Source organism: Ammospiza caudacuta, chromosome 4 (genome assembly GCF_027887145.1).
Source record: "Ammospiza caudacuta isolate bAmmCau1 chromosome 4, bAmmCau1.pri, whole genome shotgun sequence".
Taxonomy (NCBI): Eukaryota; Metazoa; Chordata; class Aves; order Passeriformes; family Passerellidae; genus Ammospiza; species Ammospiza caudacuta.
This window is the reverse complement of record NC_080596.1, coordinates 10,401,231-10,419,127: the sequence shown is the minus strand read 5'-3', so window position 1 is coordinate 10,419,127 and position 17,897 is coordinate 10,401,231. Positions and strand designations below refer to the sequence as shown.

Sequence of the window (17,897 nt, the reverse complement as noted above, 5' to 3'; positions counted from 1 at the left end):
TTATTTGAGGCACCAACCAGCCTAGACCAATTGTATAGATTCTCATGTTACTAAGAGTAGCAATATTTTTTAGCCTTATCTTTGACTCCTGTGCCCTTCTGCAACACAATTAATAAAATTCTGGAGCTTCTACAGTATTGACAAACCCTATGATTTAAATCTCCATGGTTTAACAGATTAGAAAGAAATTCACTGAGTTGCAATAAGATTATACACACTACCCTAATCTAGGAATCTTAGACTTTATAACTGACACCATCCCTCTCTGTACTGTCAGCAGGTTTAATAATGCTAGTAAATAATTTTTTTCTGAACTGAAACCCAACTTCTTTGAGATTATGTCACAGAGATGCTGAAAGGAACATTAATCATGGGAAAAAATAATGGCGGCTCCACATCCATCATGTGGCTTTTGGCACCTCAGTCTTTGGGCATTTATTACCTGATAACTGAACTATTCCCTTATAAGATGGCGGGAGATTTTCGGAATTTTTAAAACTCGTTCTAAATTAAGGATTAAAAAGGATAATCTCTATTTTCCTGCCACATACATTATCTTTGCACTGCCCACTGTTTCCAAAAGCATTTGGATATTGAAATACCCTCCTTCATTTCCATATTTCTGTTACAAAGAATTATTTTGAACCTCCAAAAATCACTTCTATATTGTAAAAGCCAAGAGTCCTGTCTAGGATTTGAGCTGAAAATTTAGTAAAGTTCCTGCATAACCCTGCTTCTCTCAAAAGGAAACATGTTTTTTTCCATGCCACATTAAGTACCTCTAACCTTCAAATTTCAGGTTGCTCATCATTAACTAGTTTAAACTCACAAGACAAAACTTAGCAGATCAGTACCAGTTTTCTGCTGCCCACCTCTCTGCTCTTGTCCCTTTCCACTCTCCTGTTAACCTGTAATTTGTCAGTATTCTTCAGTGAAAATTTCTCCTGTGCTTCTCTCAGATTATCTCCACAGACCCCAACTGCTCAGGGTCAAAACACACTTCAATATTTTAAAAGTAATTTTGAACAACATTTTAAAGACTGTATAAAATATAAGTACTGTATTAAAATCTTACTGATCTGTTTAAGCTCTTCCCACTTACAACATCCAACGTTCTAGACATAAATTAGAGGGAGGCATCTAATGGTTATTACAACAGTTGTATTCAACATCTAAACAAATTGCTATCCTGTAATTTTTAACTGATACACATTGAAGTACCTTAGGAATGGTTCACTTATACATTATGATAAAAAGGTGGTTTTGTGTGGAGAAACTACTTAATTTTGTTGAAAAAAAAAGCCTTTAAAATGGATGGTGGAGGGAAAACACAATGGCACCTGCACTAATAATGAACATTTCACATAACACATGCCCCTCCTATTTCTAGAAGATAACCACCTATATTCCATTCGATAAGAAGACCCAGTGAAATGCAGGAAACTGCAAATAAATATTTCCCTCTGTCCTTTTACATACCTTGTAGGACAAAATTTCTTTGAATTGATGACTGAAAAAAAAAAACCAAATATATCAATTCAATTCACATCTGAAAACAGCAAAGGTGGAAAACAGAAGCAATCATTATATACTTGAACACATTTTAAAAAACCCCAGCAATATCTTTATCATACAGAAAGGCTTTAAAAAATACCAAACCCATTACAGTTCCAGTTCACTAGAAAAGTGTATTTAGTGGGGGTTTTTTCCCTTGTATTAATAAAAATTCCCTCTTATAAATGCTAACACATACTTACTATGGTTTTCTCATTGTCACACAAACTCTTTACATACATTTAATAGTACACACATATATTTTGTTTGTATCACAAAGCTAAAGGGTCTTTATAATGGAATTGAGTACAGAACACAGCCACTATGGGGATATGGCCAGGCTATCATGCTCTATGATCATACAACATAAGGAAAAAAAGAAAAAGCAAACCCTAAAATGTAGCTCAAGATCAGGCTGATAGTTTTTCATAGACTTATGAGGTTAGATTGAAAATTTCAGCAAACACAAATATTCTTGCAACATCCACAGTAAAAAGTTTTCTAAGCGATCATTTCCAGTCTTTGTGGTCTAAAAATGTAGCTGGTGAAAAGTTAAACATTAACCAGCCAATTTTAAAACAAATATACTGACAAAAATTATATGCCTGTTCATTTTAGAAGGCTTGGAATTTTATTGTCTCTTCATTAGAAGACTTAATGTATTATTGTGTCACAAGAGAAAACAAAAGAGATGGAAGTACCAAATTGACTAAGAAAGAACAGTTAAAGGCAAAGGTTATCAAACTGACAAGTTATAAAGAATTGCTTTCTATGCACTTTTGTGGCAGAACACTTTGATATTATATAAAAGTACAAAAAATATTTCATATGAATGCATAATATCTCTCTAGATTTGTTGATACCTTTTAAGATTGCATGTTTCAGTTTCTTATTTTAGCAAATACATACTTAAGTCATTGATGTAATTCCTGGTAGAATTAAATCTATTTCATCTTGGATATCCAAAATGCAAAGTTCAGTTTTATGAACAAAAAAAAAAAGCCAACCAAAACACAACCCTTTTCCCCCACCTAGTTCTGACTCAGAAGGCTGTTTAACCTCTTATCTTCTGCCACTTTATGCTTATCCTTTACATTTCATTTATATGAAAGGCCTTAAAATTCTTAAGCATATGATATATTAGTACCTCCCACAAGGCAGATTTGAAGACAAAATATGTACACAATCCATTGAAAAAGTATTAAAAATATGAACTGAAACACTGGAGAGCTTATCTGCTTGGGAATAAATCAAAGGAGTTGTACAAGCAGTAAACTGTGGTATAAAGCAGACCCATTTCTTTAAACTGACTGCTTACATCTTCCTCCAACATTAAAATATCAATTCCCCTTCTCAGAGTAATTTTCATGAGTTTTCTATTAACTTTGTGATTTTAAGGTAGAAGGTCTGCATATAAGACACTGTATCTACTATGTTGATTGTATTAAGTCTGAACCATGAATGGATAAATCCAGAAAAAAAATAATCCAGGAATTACCAGTCTGTCCATGAGGATGGATTAAACAGGAGGAAACAGTTTCATAGTAAGTGTGAACCAGCTTAGCCTGGTCACTCTCAATGACCCTCAAATGATTAATTCTATAGTCTTTTAGGATTTTATTCCTTCACTTAAGTTGATATTTTAGGGCTTATCTTGCAAGCTTCAGTTTACCTTCGTGGATATTTGAACTTGACTGTATTTTGAATGAAGCCGTAGCAGCAGGGGGAGATGACAAAGGCAGCCCGTGCCCTGAGGCAATGCTCAATCACCATGTCTGTGGCCACCCCGCAGGCGTGCAGGGCCACCTAGAGCAGGAAAACAACCAAGGAAACAGGAAAATGCATCACAGTCTAAATAAAATCCAGCATTTTTTTGGTTGACTTAGTTAAATGCATGAGGAAATTTTTGCAATTAAAGCTGTTACACCAAAGGCCTGGTCCTTAATTCTCCAGTTTTTCATTCTCTCCTTCATATCTATGTTGATGAAAATTTAGGGTTTATTTCACTAGAAGAAACAAAGAATCAACACTGAAGAAGGGTCGCTCACCAAAAGCACTCAAAAGGCAGATGCACTTCATTGTGATATTCAATGAACTAAACACGAATCTCCAGAAAAATAGTAGTTGTGGAATACATAGTAACAGAAAAACTATATGGTGATTTGTAAAAAATTTTTGTCAAGCAAAAAGAACTCAAAAATACAAAGAACTACATCAAAACTGGATTTCAACTAAGCAGTATGAGAAGAAATAGATATACCTGAAGGTCACATCTAAAGGAAAAAATGATGCTATTATGCTAAAATTATGCTAATATTATATAAATTTAGATAATTTGGTTTTCAAGTACTGAGTAAAACCTATAGGAAACAAACACTGGAGCTGGGGGAGGCATCAAATACAACTTGCCCTCCTTTAATTTTTTTTTCCTCTCCTAATTCTTTTATTTCTTTTCCTTAGTGAGGGGCTCTTCAACTAAAACTAAAATAACATTTGATTACAACTACCTGTGAGCACTTACGTGTTTGGGCAACACAGAGGTTGCACCCAAATTCTTTCTGCTCTCCTATAGAAAAACAAATGACTGCAGTACTCAATATCCTGCAAGGAAACACAGGCAGCTCTCTCCTGTGTCCACCTGGCATGTCAAATGCACCACTGAAATGGGGCATTACCTCCTCTGCCTCCTCCCAGGTGCTCAGCACCTCAAAGAGTAGGTCTGGTGCATACTTAAACTAAGGACATTTTGGAGGCACATTTCTGATTTTATGCAGCAGTGTGGATTTATAAAACTACATTATTTGCTTTGCTTTTTGTTCACTGTATGTTTAGAGAAGAGGTTTAAGACTGCACAGCTCAGATTTCAGGGTTCAAAGCTGCTTTTCAAGGTAGAGCAACTGGAAGATAAAAACTTTGCTCTCAGATATAGATTAAAACAAAGTCTTTTTTGTTTCCAGTCTGCTTGCTGTAAGCTCAGCTGAGGAGATCATTAATCATCAACTGAACTGTAATTGCATACAGATGGAAACAAATATTCTAGTCTCAGGCAGAACACTAAAAAATTAACAAGAAAATAATTGCACAATGAAATTTTCTGCTCATATGAATTTAACAAAAAAAAAATAAAACTAGTTTAACATCAGAAATAGAATCTTAATATCACAGCTATCAGATTATCATGGAATGCAATTATAGTTACTTCCTCATCTATCCAAGTAGAAAACAAAGCTAGCTCTCTGCTTTGCTTGCAGAAAAAGAGATCTTAAAACAGCAGTAGATAAGCCAGTAGCTTTGCTGAGCCTGTGTGACCTGTTAGAGCAAATGATTTCTTCTTTGGCTTTCTAAAAACCCATTTAGTTAAGAAAAAATCCCAAATAAAATTAATGACGAAGCTTTTGCAGTAAACCCTATATATTGAACTTACTATCTGAAACAAAATAAAATGTGAAGACTTATGCAGATATTTGGTAATGAAGAGCAGGTAAAGAAGAATTTCCAAGTGAACTCTGCTGACATATACTTCAATATCTCCCTTGTCACAAAACTTGAAAAAGAGAATATAATACTTTTTTTATTAAATAAAAACTCCACAGGGTTAACATTGTATTAACCTTTAAAATGGGCCCCCAGAAATCAAGACAGGAATTCCAATGACCACAAAATTGGAGACTCACTTCATAAAGCAACTATTAAGCATTTCACACACACAAATCAGTGTATTATTCATGAGATCCTGGCACTTTGAAATAGCTCTCTAGTTCACCCACTGAGATTTATATGACAATGTAGCACAGAAAATAAAGCTAGAGAATTAGAAATTTACACTTGGAAGGACTGGGCTAAAACCATTTATTCTCTCCTCTTTCTCCTGCCCTGAATTTCTTTTCCTTTCTAAAATAAACCAACCAAACAGTTAAACAGCACTGTTCATGTACCATAAACTTCCAGCATTACCCATCCTCTGCTACAGTCAAAACAGGCATTTAGATGGATGATTTAAAGAACAGTCAGTCTTGCATGGAAAGCTTGCATCTTGCCACAGAGGTTCATATTCTATTAACAGCATAAAAAATGGATGATAGGAATATTTACAGGGCTACAAAATACTATTTATGCGTTATTCTTCGCTAGGGCTGCAAAATTCTAGTCAGGACATTAATCTCATTTACTTTCACAGTCTGTAAGGACATACAGAATTTTATTCTCTCATGTATATCAGTTGTTTTAAGAATAATTAATCAGACACTGAAGTTTTGAAGTGGAAAAGTTATCATCACTTACCCCAATGTTAAAAGTCCCATTAAAATAGTCCAAATTTGCTTGAATGAACCAAATGTTGTTTAAACCCAGTTCATCACTTCTGTCTTTAGCACGGATCAGAGACAACTCCTTATTTTCTATGAGTACCACCTAAATTTCACACATAGGAGAAAGTAAGGCAAAATAATACTGAGAAATCAAAGTACAACACTACTAAGCAGAAAACTTTGTAGTTTGTTGAGAAAACCTCTGAATCACTTGTAGCAGAGTCTGAGATCTACAAAATGATTAGCTGGAAACCCAGGAACAACCAAAGGCATTTAATACTTGCCAATATTAATCAGCTTGAAAATATTTTATATTTTCCTACAATTTTTGTCTTCTCTGGAAAGCACCACACACATTTGGGGATCATGCTAAAAAAGTTGCATGTTTCAAACCAAAGTCCTCTGCTGAGACAACTGTGATTTCTACGTCCTCCCTACATACATATCTTTTTAAGATGACTACCAGAAATCTTTTTATTGAGGATTTACCTGACATGATGGCATCATATAAGCAAGAACAATTCCAACATGGCCCTGTGAAAACAAAAACAAACAACAAAATATGAGTCACTTTTCAGTGTTCCCTGTTGCTCACTCATTATGTGATGACCATCCACATACCAATGAGAGAACCTTTGAAAACAGCTAAAATTTCAGCATCTGCACATCTGCTTTTCTTTGTAGCAACAACCACCTAGCACTGCAAAGATGAAAGGTGAAAGACTTTGCACCACATAAACAAAAACAGACATTACCCCTCCACTGCAAAAATCCACAATCAAATCTCCAGGTTTTGCGAGCTTTGTCACTGCTGCTACCAAATTGTTCAGCTGCTGCTGCTTCCTGAGAGCCCGGTCTCGAGACATCTTTCCTGGGGATGACAGAGAAAATGCCTAAGTAGTGATCAGCAGCTCTCAACACTGACAATTTTACATGGGTAACTGCAAAGCACTGCAAATGCAATTGATAGCTGAGATTGAAAATGACAGGAACACTTGCACATCTTAATCCACTTCAAGTGAAATTCATATTTAACATATTAAATATTTGGTAGAACTTTCTCCAAAATTAACTTTCTAGTTGTTGCTGTTAATGTATCTTTAGGAACAAACTCATATAAACTTAATGTAAAGCAATCAAACTCATGTAAGCTCTGGCCTAATTCTCCTCCAATCCTGTGATTCATGCCCAGAGGCAGAGTTCAAACACATTCACAGTAAGGTTGCCAAAATAAATCCTCATTTACTGTATCTATATACACCATCCTTAAGCATTTTCGTTTTAATACTTGTACTCCTTATACTGTCAATTTTTACTTTTCATATTAGCTGGCCCTATTTATTTAAACGACTGCATGTGCAAGGAGGTACTTCTCAAAGTGACTATTTCCACATAGCAAAGACTGGCTTCCATCACATCTGTAACAACCAGAACTGGAAAAACTATTAATTTCTTTCAAATGTGCTTGGAAAAGTCCAACAGAGAGTTGTTTCAGATACAATGAGTTGTTGAGTCAGCACTAATGTATTTGTAAGGCTGTGTTTTGTCTCAGTGGGGCTGAGTGCTGACAGAACTATTAAAGACTCCTTTTGCTTGTTCAGAAAGCAGTGTTTGACACAGATATTGACAGCTCATCTTCATAATAAGAAAAAAGTACTGAAACAACTCTTTACTATTAAGTACAACTCCTGAAAACACCATCAAATTTTCATACTGTGCAAAATTAGCAAATAGATTCTAGGATCCCTAAAAATCAGAAGTAAAATAGCAACAATTTTCATCAGCAAAACCATATCCAGTACTTAATACTCAGTTAGTTGATCTCATTAGTATTAAATTAATAAGAAAAAGAATTTTTAAAGAATTAACCTACAATCTTCAAAAACTCTAGCAATTAACTCTTAATGGTCATCAACTAACAAGGTTCATCCTCCTTTACTGTGCAGGCAATAAGTAGTAAATACTCCCTTGAAAGATGGATAAAATCAAGCTTGAATCAATAGGACTTTTGTCTGTTATACCTCCATATTTTGAGCTTGGTAGCCAGAGCTACAGAAACACAGCAAGCTGCGATGTAGCCTGCAGAGAATGTTAGTTAGCATGGCTAATGAGTCCTTCGTTGCAGCCAACAGGAAACAAATTCAACCAAAATTTCTGCATCGAAAAATACTACAGTTCACTTTGCATTTCACAAGCTCTGTGATTGCAAACAATGTCAATTGCTGTCTTCAAGAACAGTAAGAAAAAAAATAGCTTGGAATTTAGCCCTACAAGGCAAAACCTTGAAGAACTTGGCGTTTTTTATACAATACATGGAAGGCCCCCACAAAATTATTTGCTTCCTTCATGAGAACCCAACTAATAGACTGCCAGAGTCCCAGAAAAATTAATTTTCAATAAACGGTCACAACAAAAATATTTTATTTGGTTTCACAAATCGAACATTACTGTTAATTCAGCCCATGTCAAGCAGAACTTTAAAGTTTCTGTGGCATTCAGAGGTCTTGCACTTTAGTACAAATAAATATCAACTTTTCAGAAGGCAAATCCCCCTTTATTTTTGTATTACCTCGGTCAGCATTCAAGTTTGTATAATCCTTTAGTCCTCAAATAATTATTTCATATTTCTCAAGTTGAACTTGAAAAGTCATTAAAATACCCTTAAAAAAACCATACCCCATATATCACCTTTAAGAATTTAACCCTATCCACCTTCCAAGTCCTGCCACAGTACATCTGCACATGCAGCTACCAACACGTACACATAACACAACATGTGCATTCTCTCTATTGCATACTTCTATTGTTTCAGCACAAGTATCTTCTTCATTTTATATAAGCCTTGCTTAACTAATTCAAATGACAACATGATGCTACTTTTCATGGAAATTCAGGGGAAGTGTATTCATTGCTATACTGTTTAAGTACAGCAAAAAGATTCAGTAACTACAAAACAACAGATACTGTTTTATTCTGAGCTGAACACGTTTTTCTGAAACCAATGGGTTTTTTTTAATGGTAGATCCTTATGATAAATCAGGATATTCTAATTATTTCCTAACACCCACAATATCTTCTGCTAAACTCTTTTTGATATCTGTTGGCAGGTAGGGGATCTTATTTGCTTCTTTGTTGTGGGGGTTGTTGTACTTTTGTGTTATGGGCTAGTGTTTCATGTCTACACAGAGTATTAGTCACATTAATACAGTGGTACAGTGGTTCCCATGCAACCAGTAGAAAAAGTAGAACTCAAAAAAGATGTAAGGAATCCAGCTCAGCTGACTTTCATTTACAAACAAATACTCTCAACAGTCAAAAATAATACCACCTTCAATGAACTCTGCCAAATCCTGAAATAAATACAATTAGCAAAGTCAATAATTTTGCTGAGGTTCATTGGTCACCTTGGTTACTTGGACAATGTTCTTCTTTGAATTCATCTGCTTTTCTTAAATCTGTGTGGGCCAGTGCTGAAAGCTCAAGATCTGCCGTCCCCTTCTCCAGCCTGGGACTACATTCCAGTGGTTCCCTTCTCCTCCTCCCAAGCAGCAACCTGTCAGCTTTCAGCAACATCTGTTCCCTACTTGTTGCATGACCATACCAGAGAAGAGAGGGGAGGTATCAGGAGATGGGCCAGCCAGCCTCAGCATCATCTCCAAGGATGCCCTGGCAAAGACCCAGTGGAATCACAGTCTGAAATACAAACGACATCAAAAGGCCAAGATGCATGCAGGAGGTAAATGTGTCTCAATTCTTCTCTATCTTTTGTAATAGTGGAGGGAGACAACTTTGATTAGGAAAAAAGGATTATTCTATTTTTTGAGCACTACTTGAATCCAATACAGCAAATAGTGTGTCTGTGGCTTGTTTACTTGGGCATAACTCAAATAAGGGACCCAGCAAGCGTGGCTGTTGAGAGAGAAGTTGGACCACATCCTGTATTGGGACTTGAATACCTCGCCATTGACATAAATCTGTCCATTTATGAACAAAAAGTTACATTCTTATGGCTTCAGCTTTGGGGATAAAGCAGACTTTCACTCCAGAGTAGCCATAAAACAATTAATACCACAAAATGTCTCTAACCAATTCCTCAACACAATCTAGATTGTAGAATGACACTGACCTTGGCTCTCCACTTGTCAGGCTCAGTGTAAATTGTTTTCCTTACGTTCAACTCCCTTACAGTTTTGAATTCAGTCTGGCTGTTTGAGTGATACTGGACTAAAAAGTATCTGTCACTGGAAGTCTGCCTCTTAGTTACAAAGAATATACTGCTTTACCATGTGTGTTAAGCCTAAGGGTCAGACTTTGAGCTCTGACCTGAATGTAGAATTCAAAGGCTGGCCTCTAAAAGAGCAGTTGTAAAAAACCTGTTGAATTTGATCATTAAAGTCTCTTATAATGTGGGATACCTAATCTGCTGGTATTCACAAAGAAAAAGTCATCAAATTATCAAAAAAGTTTCACAGCTTTTACATTTTCCACTCCATCAGAGTCCCCAAAATCCAATGCAACTAACTTACACAATAGGTGAAATTTCAAAAATCACTCTCATTGAAAAGTAAATGGAAACATTTAACTCTGAACAGCTTAATGAAATTTTACAGTAGGTATTTAATCATCATTTTCATTATATTGAGATAATATTTCTGTGTTATCCTCCCTTCTGCAATGTAAAAGTTTAATTCACATTTTGGAAGGCCAGGGGGAAAAAATCATCAGAAAGAAAAGAAAACCCACTTTGAAGCATCATGAAGTACCAACTATCCTAGCAGCCAAAGCTCTATGCTGGACTTTTTTTTTATTTAGAGAAAACTACAGCAAACCTTAATTTTTTTTCTTTTTCCATTCTCTTGATCTTGTTGCTTTACCAAGACTTTATTCCCAAGGTATACCCAAAAGGAACCCGTAGGTGGAAAAGTATGTGCTTTCTGGCTCTGCAGAGAATCTCAGAGTTACAATGTGCTATGAAGAAAAGGGGCCAGAGACCTCTGCACACCACCAGGAAAATTAAATGCCCACACCTTTCCAAAAGGCACATCTACAAGCTGCAGCAGAAAAATACAGTTAACACAAGATGATGTGGCAACTCTGTTGGATTTCTGAGCAGTTTGAGCCAGATTACTGCAGAGGTAACCAAAGAAATCCTTTCTCGACCATTCCCTTGTCTGTACTACTGCTTCTAGAGATGCCCAGGCTCTCTGTGGAGTGCTACACCACTCCATATGGCATGGTCTCTCACTGCTTGTTGAGCTCTCTCCCAGTGCTGCGCTCCATATGTACACAGCATATGTACGGTTCAGCTTCCTCACTGGCCTTCTCCAGGAACTGTGACACTGGCCCAGAAAACCAAACAGCTTTTGGCACCAACAGAAATATTCTATACTTACAAAAACAGATTGTCATAACTCTTGTAGGGTTTTTAATGCACATGGTCATGAGTGAAGTAACTCACTTCTCTTTAACCAGGTATAAACTCTTATAGCAAGGACTAAAGGATATGTTTTATTATTTGTGTCACCAAGAGACAACATTTACCAATCTTTTTTCCCTAAATTTGGATATTATATTAAAACAATTGCAAGGTACAAAAGGAAGCTTGCTCACTGAACAATTCTCAAGAGAAATCACAGTGTAAAGCAGAATAGCACCTACGGTCATTGCCTGCTTCCTAACTCTGCTAAACACAGATGACTCACAACAATCTATCATTACAGTTTAACTCTCAATGAAATAGAAGTCTATTACATTATAACTAAATTGATGTGTTTGTTTACAAAGGCTAAAGCATTTGTTCAATCAGATACAAGATCAGACAGTTTAGGGTTATTATTCATTCATTTGCTCTTTCTTTACATTTGAAAATTGCTATTCTGATTTCTCTTTTAACACAGTTGAATATGAAAATATCAATTTCCTCTTAAAACACTTTTCTGATCTAAGTTTAAAAGTAATAGAGTTGGGGCAAACTAAAAAAACCAAACCATCTAGTTCTGAATGTATAAGTATTTCCGTACTTCTGCATCAGAGTTTTAAAGCATTAGTCCTATCATGAAATATACCACTTTATCACAGACATTAAAAAAACCAGCCAGCAACACTAACCAAAGGGCTGTGCTTTTATTGCTGTCCTCCAGACCTCACCACCTCCCATTTTTAAGTTCTCTCTCCATTCTCTCTTAGAGAACTAAAATATGAGCTAGAGATTCAGTGAAAATGCTGTTTTATAGATGAGGTTGCAATACAGAAAACCTAATTTTCCTTTCTTTTTAATACTAACTTCTTTTACTATTATAAAACTAGCTTGTTTTATAATATGCCTGTTTGAAGCAGAAGCAAACATATCCTGAAGGCCAGAGTGTATTTTTATGAATAAAAGCAATCAGCAGTCATGTTTATGCACTCAGTTCTGATGTAGGTGCTGGGCTTTTTTTTTGTTGTTGTTTTTGTAAGCTTTTTTCCACCCTACTGGATGTTTATCAAAACATACTCGGGAACTATGAGGTTTGGAATCATCCCACAAGCTATTACTAGTTGGTAAAAGGGCATGCAAAAGCTTACTTTTTAAAGAGGTAAAAGGCACACACGCCAACTCTGCAGCTTCACATATTTCTAAAAGCAGCAATCTCTATTAAATGAACAAAATTGCTATTAAGTTGTTTTGGCATAGTTGGAATGTCTATTTGCCATTTCCTATCAGAGCACTGCAATAATTTACTTCATCCCAACAATTATTAGACTTTCAGGAAAGTTGTGCTTTGTTTTTTAACTAACCTCTGAGAAGCTTGGGACTAACAAATGGCCAACATTCTTTGCCTGGAGCCCCCTTACAGCTGAGAACACATGGCTACTCTGCACTTGGCAGCTCAGAAGGCATCAGTTCCATTCTGCAAAGACCAGACTTGGAACACTTGAATGTTCCTGAGAAGCCTCAGAGAATGAGCAGCATTTCTAAAGTCACTCGTGCACATATTGTAAAAATGGCCTTAGCATTCACTGGGCTGGGGGAAAACAAACAAAACCTCCTAAACATCACAAATGAAGCCCATAAACTACCCCTCTGGAGAATGTGCAGCATGCACTTTGAGTCAACAGGTAAGGCCAGAAAAGAAAATCCCAGAGGCCACATTACTTTTTATTACATAAAGTTTTTTATGATGAAATGTGATGATGTTTTAGCTACAGCCAAGGGAGTAGGAGAAGAGAATGCTACAATGCATGATTTAAAATACATTGGGCAATAATCAAAAGGACAGGAAAGACAACTGCACTCCATGAGAGCATTTTATTGGGTTTTTTTGAGATAGGAGTCCCTCCTGATGTTACTAACCAATCTGCTCTTTATTAAAGCAAGCTGTGCAAAATAGTTGTATCACTTCAGGCACAAAAACTCCCTACATCTCACACACACTATCTTGGTGTAGTCTAAAAAGGTCAGACAGCTATGAAAACTGACCCCTGACAACCTAAGCAGGAACTTCAGGAACTTGGCCTGCTCTTTTTTTTTTTCTTTTTTTTTTTGCAGTAAAGTCTTTTAAGCAAGAAAAGAGTAAGGCACCTTTAAAAACCATAAAGACATACAGCCACTAGTAAAAATAAATTAAAATTAATGTTGAGGTCTCCCTGAATGTAACTATGTTCTACTTTAAAAAGACTTGTGGTTTGGTATTTTCCCAATTAATTATCTTCAAAACTTTTCTTCTAAATATTCAGCAAAAAGCAAGCTAGAAAACAAAGACCTAACATAAGTTTAGCACATTAATCTACTGTTTACACTATTTTAAACTATTTTGTACTAGATTATGAAGCTGTATATGTACTTAAATTAATGAGTGCTACCAACATTTAGTATGTTTTTTCTAGCCATGCTCTTCCAAGTTTTTCACATTATAATAATGCCAACAGCAATCTTCACAAAAAACGTGTCAACACCTTTCCCAAAACATTAGATTAGTTCCAAAGTTCTCAGCTCCTACACGTTTAAGCTAAATGACAATGTCTGGTCACCCTTCTCATTCTGAAGCCTTTGAGAGATTCATACTTTCAAGCTATTTTTCTAGGATCCCAAAGATTAGGGAATTATTTTCTTTTGAAATGTCATGACAGAATTATGGGCAGAAACAAAAGACTCTGCAGTCACTCTTCTTCCACTTCTTTGCTCATGTATTCATACACTCTCTCCCACTCCTCTTTCTTCACCTTTCTGCCTTACCTTCACTCCTTTAGGGTTAAGATTCCATCAAGGCAGCTATTTTGCCTATATCTTAGGCTCCTTAGGTGCCCAAACCCACCTATTACTTATGGTGAAGTGTTTAAGATGTGAGGAAGAAAGCACAGCAATGAAAAACTTAAAGATGATAAAACATTTGGGGATGAGTAAAGGAAAGGGAAAAGCAGCCTGTGCTGTACTGAATGTGGGGAAAGGTCTCTAACCCCAAAAGGAGTGCTGTTCTAGCTAGGCACAGTATTATACCACACGTCAGCAACACCCAGCCTTGGGAGGCAGGGCTTGCTCACTTTCTGCAAATATCTTCAAATGAAGATGTCACTGCCCAACAAGGAAACCAGAATCAAATGTTTTGCTTACCTCTCACAAGCCTAATATCCTGATTGCCAGCTACTGTCTTGCTGAGAAAGGGGAACTGAACCAATTCTCACCGGGGCCTAAGAGTGCTTGTCCTTGTGAAAACAGGAGAGCTCCTTCCCCAGCAGAGGTCACAGCAAGGGCCAGAAGCCACAGCCATTCCCACTCCCAGCTGGCCAGCAGCAGCTTGCCTGCAGGGCACCAGCTCTCAGCAGTGAACAGGCAGCAGGAACAGAGATTTCCCTTGCTGAGCTCCTTATGCTGAATTGTTTATAACTGATTGGTAAGGAAAAGGTAAGGACTGAATTGCCTCTGTACAGGAAGCCATCAATTGCAGAATTAAAGGAAAGCCCAAAAGACTCCTTCTCATATATTGCATATACACCAAGTCATGAATTCCCATCACCACCTCTAATTAAGAAAAAAAAAAATTAGCTATATTGATAATTTGGATGATTCCTGTCTTTGATTTGCTTATCAAAAAAAGTGAGAGAGCCTGAAATAATAAGTCAGAAACAAAAAAAAAGCTGCTTGGAAGACAGACACGCTTCATTTAGCCCTTATGTGTCAAGCAATTGGACAACTGGCTGCAGGACAAACACCAGGACTTTCAGCTGAACTTCACACATTAGGCCTGTTTACTTTACAAAGATGAATGGCTGGAGGAAATCCCTCAGAACATCCTGATGAAAAGGAACTTCATCCTTGAAACTTCATCCTGAATTTCAGTCATTACAAAAATTAAATCTCACACTGCTAAGGTCTGATGACATTTCAACATGCAAATAACTGGCCATATATAACTTCCAAACAAAGGCATCCAAGTTGCACATGGAAAGGCCAAGTTCACACATTTGTCCATTCTCTGAATTCTGTCTGATCTACACACTGCAATTATTACAGCACTTACAGCTTGATCCTGTATAAATCTGGAGTTTATGAAAATTTTAGTAAATTCAATCAAATCTGCTGTATGAAATGAGGGTCTTTGGTATTCATGTGCTTTACGTTACCTAAAAGAGCTGAAAAAACATTCAAGAGTTCAGAGGAAATACAGGAATTACTGAACTCCATCATAAGGTTTTAATTCAGTAACAGTAACTGCTTGACCCCTCAACTTTTTTCCTTTCATTTATTTTTTTTTCTAATTAATTATTGAAGCAAAGTTGGGGCAGAGGGGAATCAAAATGGACTGCAGTTTAGATAGCAAACACAATTATTTCCTTTGAATTCATAGCTAAGTAGAATATTTCCTATACAATTTAAGTGAGCTTTGTGTAAGTGTTCTATTGGTCTCTGATGTTGAATATCAGTATCTGCTTTGCCAAGTTACCAGTTTACCATTGTGAACACTGATGATCAACATTAAAGTTTGTTTAACCTCCAGAATAAATACATTTTCGCCATTAGTAGTTTGCATAACAGATTTTAGAAAAGCAAACAAACAAAACCACCACTAACAAAAAATTTCAACCAGCATTTCTCTTTCCACAGTGTTTTCCCTCCAGTGTTTTCTCAGACTATGAGGACACAATGAGTAAGCCCCAAGCTGCTGAGATGGCAGTCCTTCAGCCACAATTAAGTGCCTGTCACAGAATGCCTGCTGGGCAACTTTGCAGGTAGCAGGCCACAGCCAAGTACAGCTCCTAAACTGCCCTTTAAAATGTCTATGGGGCTCTTAGTAACCAGTTTGGGTTGAAACCAACATGTATCTCAGCATTCTCGCTTGGAGAACTGCTGTAACTATGTAGAAAGAACCAGACCACTGGCTAATCAAGACTGACATTTACTATCAGAGAAAATAACCCAGGCTTTGTAACAAATATATTCCTAAAGACAGCCAGGCCATTGGTACCCTCACCACCTTTAAAGCTGTAACAGATATTTATCCACACTAACAAAATCAGAGCATTTTGCAGAATGCTTCTGTTCAAAGTGCTCCTTTTCACTGTTGTCAGTAATCCAAATGACCCATTCAAATCCTGCCAAGTTAGATAAAGCAGATTGACAACAATCAGCTCAAACAAATTATGATGGGGTGGAAGACAAACCAATGAAATAAACAAAATAAATATCCACTCCTTTCCTTTTAATATATAAAAATGATGGTGTGGTCATCTGGATCATATTACATAGCAATAATCACTCATTACCAACTAATGCTACTTTACTGCACCCTTTACGTCAGAAAGATTGTGAAATTAAACAATCCTGGCATAAATAGAAATTCTTCATGACAAGTCAAAAACATGCAACATGAAGATAGTAACATTTTACATCAAGTTTAGAATATGAAATTTAAATAAAATTTCAATGTGTTTTAATGCATTTGTGAAGGACTACACACTAAAAGAAGGAGGAAATTCCTCTCAAATAACACAGAACTGGTCAGCTTATGCTACACAACCCGTCACAAATGCATTCCTACACAGTTTTCAGAGCATGTATAAAATACCAGTTAAGAGACAAGTTGATTATATCAATTCAAAAGCTGCCTAATGGTGAATTTTTAAAAAAATTCTGGTTAATCCAATGAAAGATAACCTTGGAAACACTGATGAAAAGATAGCTGTGCACACAGTTCTCCACTACCTACATACATGCTTGACAAAAGAGCAGAAGGGAGTGTTCTGTTATTATAAGGAATAAAAAGTACCCAAGCTTGAAAATACTGTCACAGGTTAATTCATTTTCCTGAAACCCAAAGCAGAGGCAAAAGTGAGTTTCTAAGACAACAAATACATAAAATTGGCACTTGTTGCCTAATCAATGGTTCCAATAATAAAAGGCTCCTTCTTCTTGTGCTGTAAGCAGCTTTATGCCAGGTGGCCTTTTGTATTATTCTTACGTCGTTTATGAAAGCAAATAATCAAGAAAATCCATAAATCCCTTCAACCATCTTTGAAACAGAGACTTGGATTTCAATGGGGGGGGAAAAAGTTAATGAAACTGTGGGCACCAGCCCAGTTGTGCACTCCAGCTCCCCGGGCTTTTCAAGTGGGAGCATTAGGAAATAAAGTCATGACTTCATCTGGCCCCTCCACAGAGAGAGACTTGGAGCAGCTGGCTGCAGACAAAGGGCAGCACCTTCTGCTTTACACATCACTTCTGTTTACTCTACAAACTACCAGCATACTTAAGGCCACCTAACTAAACAGAAAGGTCACCCACAAATTTATCTCCCACACAAATCCTCTGCACTAATTAGCAAGGGGAGAAAATGTACAACAGTATCCCCTTCATGTACTCATTTTGTTACTTTATAACAGTTTTGAGGGGATGGAGACTGAAAAACTGTGCAGCATGAACCGAAGTGAATTCAAACAGCTTGTTGAATTTCTGTAAATTGAAGCCAACAAAAATGAAAAATTATGAACTCTTTTCCAACAGAAATTAATCAGCTCTGTCAACTAAACAAAGACTCAGACTAAAGAAATATCTGCCTTCAG

At 36.5% G+C, this 17,897-nt stretch overlaps 1 protein-coding gene across 1 annotated transcript in view; it reads right to left on the bottom strand.

Annotated features, from left to right (window-relative positions):
- GSTCD (glutathione S-transferase C-terminal domain containing) overlaps window positions 1–17,897 on the bottom strand; it is a 44,263-nt gene that overhangs the window by 5,330 nt on the left and 21,036 nt on the right. Inside the window, exons 6-10 of the mRNA XM_058803797.1 lie at window positions 6,617–6,732; window positions 6,351–6,395; window positions 5,836–5,964; window positions 3,227–3,360; window positions 1,480–1,510 (exon numbers count right to left, since the gene is read on the bottom strand). Of these exons, the coding sequence (XP_058659780.1) occupies window positions 1,480–1,510; window positions 3,227–3,360; window positions 5,836–5,964; window positions 6,351–6,395; window positions 6,617–6,732 (455 nt within the window). The remainder of the gene's footprint in view (window positions 1–1,479; window positions 1,511–3,226; window positions 3,361–5,835; window positions 5,965–6,350; window positions 6,396–6,616; window positions 6,733–17,897) is intronic.